Source organism: Pongo abelii, chromosome 6, assembly GCF_028885655.2.
Source record: "Pongo abelii isolate AG06213 chromosome 6, NHGRI_mPonAbe1-v2.0_pri, whole genome shotgun sequence".
Lineage (NCBI taxonomy): Eukaryota > Metazoa > Chordata > Mammalia > Primates > Hominidae > Pongo > Pongo abelii.
The window spans coordinates 55524048-55526178 of NC_071991.2; the positions used below are offsets into that span (position 1 = coordinate 55524048).

General features: G+C 41.3%; 1 protein-coding gene across 1 annotated transcript; it reads right to left on the reverse strand.

The window, feature by feature from the left end:
* Window positions 1-1669: 1669 nt before the first annotated feature.
* Window positions 1670-1827, reverse strand: LOC103891142 (thymosin beta-4-like). Its single transcript, XM_024250381.2, has one exon. It carries the CDS (start codon window positions 1778-1780, stop codon window positions 1670-1672), a length of 111 nt encoding a protein of 36 aa, XP_024106149.2. The 5' UTR covers window positions 1781-1827.
* Window positions 1828-2131: the final 304 nt, after the last annotated feature.

Below are 2131 nucleotides of genomic sequence, written 5' to 3' on the forward strand. Positions count from 1 at the left end.
TAGGCAATGGCCCTGCTTAGCCATAATTGATGGCCTCGGCTCCCTTGTTGGTAGACCAGGAAGAGAAAGTCTTGGTATTCAGCAGAATGGATTTCCACAACAAAGTATTTAGCTGAGCCTCAGGTACTGGAACTAACAGATGAAAGAGACAATATCGTGTTGTGAGTAAACAGTACTCCATACTTAAATTCTGTATCCCATGTTCTGTTTGTGACTGTGTCTCTTACCAGCAAAATGAACTTCATTAAATCCCTTACTATGTCTGGGACTGAGTCTCCTTGACTTTAAAATAAGGGGTTCCAGGCTGGGCACAGTAGATCACACCTGTAATCTCAGTGTTTTGAAAGGCTGAAACAGGTGGATCGCTTGAGGTCAGGAGTTCAAAGCTACAGTGAGCTATGATCTCGCCACTGCACTCTAGCCTGGGAAACAGAGCAAGACTCTGTCTCTAAAAAATAAACTAAAATGAAATAAGGGGTTTCAGATGACTTTTAAGGTCAATTTTAGCTCAAAGATTCTATGGTACTATGAAATCATTATTACAAACCTAAGCATAAAATGGTTAAATGTTAAATAATGTCATGGTTCACTAAACCCTAAAACCCTTGCAAATGACAGGTCTGCTCCTCTTCCTCCTTGCTTTGCCAGTCCGTCTTGAGGCATTAAGGTTTCTCCTGTTCTGTCTGCTTGCTTTTGTTCCATCTTCCATTAATAGTAAATTGACATAAAATTGCAGTTCCGGAGAAGTAGAGGTGTTGCTATGGAAACAGCCTTGATTCATTGATGTAAACATTAAGCTGTGGATGCTTATTCCTGAGGTGCTGGCAAAAAGAAAAAAAACACAAAATAAATGTTATAGTAAGAATGACATTTTGTTTTCAGAGAAGGTGGACCACACTCTAAAGGCTTGCTCTGAAGGTATATGTAGCACATTCTTACCAGGATTTAGATCTACCCCAGGTGTAATGATGCTCCCTGACTCACAGTGTCTGATGTGACACAGGAAGCCTGAAATGTGGTATTAGTCCGGTCCCCCTGCACTTGTGTTACAAGGAAATCCCAGAACTCATCATGATGAACATAAAATAAAAATACCTCCCCTTTAGGCTGATTGGTTGTGGCTCAAAATTGTCCCCTTCTGGGGCTTAATGAAATTTCATTTTTTCCCTTCAAACTGAATATCTCATTTACTTTCAGAAAGAAAATTTCCTAATTTTGGCCCTTTCTTTCTTCTTTGTGGGAGAGTGTTTAAAACTGTTTGTTTTTTAAACAAACATTGTGCATTCCTATAATTAAAATCATTTTAAACACAAAAAAATAATGGCACTCTGACTAAATGGCATTTAGTAGCCAGCAGGACACCTTGGGCCAGGTTGCTTTTACTCTAAATTTCATTGTCATCCCACCCCACTTCTTCCTTCACCAACATGCAAGCTCTTTTCCTGCCATGACAGCCAGATAGGCAGAGGGGAGAGGCAGGTGCGGCCCTCATCATCAGTGGTTCTCAATTCCTTGATGTGAACAGGACAGCACAGGCATTAAGCTTGATCTAGCCTCTTTGCATTGTACAAAGTTAAACAGCTAAACAAAGTAAAATACAAAGGCAATACCTGTGGAATGCATACCGCACGTTGGCGTGCATGCCTCATTGCAATTTGCCTGCCTGTTTCTATTCTGTCGTTTCTTTGGAGGGCAGCAGATTTTTCTCTTGCGTTTCTGTAATCTTCAATTTCAACTTACTAAATTTCTTGATCTCAGCCACGTCAGGTTTGTCAGGCATAGAGGAAGTGGAGTGAGTCACGAGAGTAAATGGAATCTTGGCCTTTTCTATTTCCCTCTCTCCCTTCCTCTTCCCCTTCTCCTTCCCCTTTCCCTCCCCCTCCCTCCCTCCCTGCCTCCCTGCCTTCCTTCCTTCCTTCTTTCCTTCTTCCTCTCTCCTTCCCTCCCTCCCACCCTTCTTCCTTCCTTCCTTTTCCTTCCTCTCTCTCTTCTTTCTTTCTTTTGTTCCTTAGCTGTATTGAAGTATAATGTATATACAATAAAATCCACTCACTTTAGGAGTACTGTTTGGTGAATTTTGATGATTGTATGCAGTATTTAACCTCCACCAACATCGAGATACAGAACGGTT

Bases quoted from the DNA above. Each gene is read 5' to 3' on its own strand.
- LOC103891142 (XM_024250381.2), bottom strand. From the start codon at position 1,780: ATGCCTGACAAACCTGACGTGGCTGAGATCAAGAAATTTAGTAAGTTG.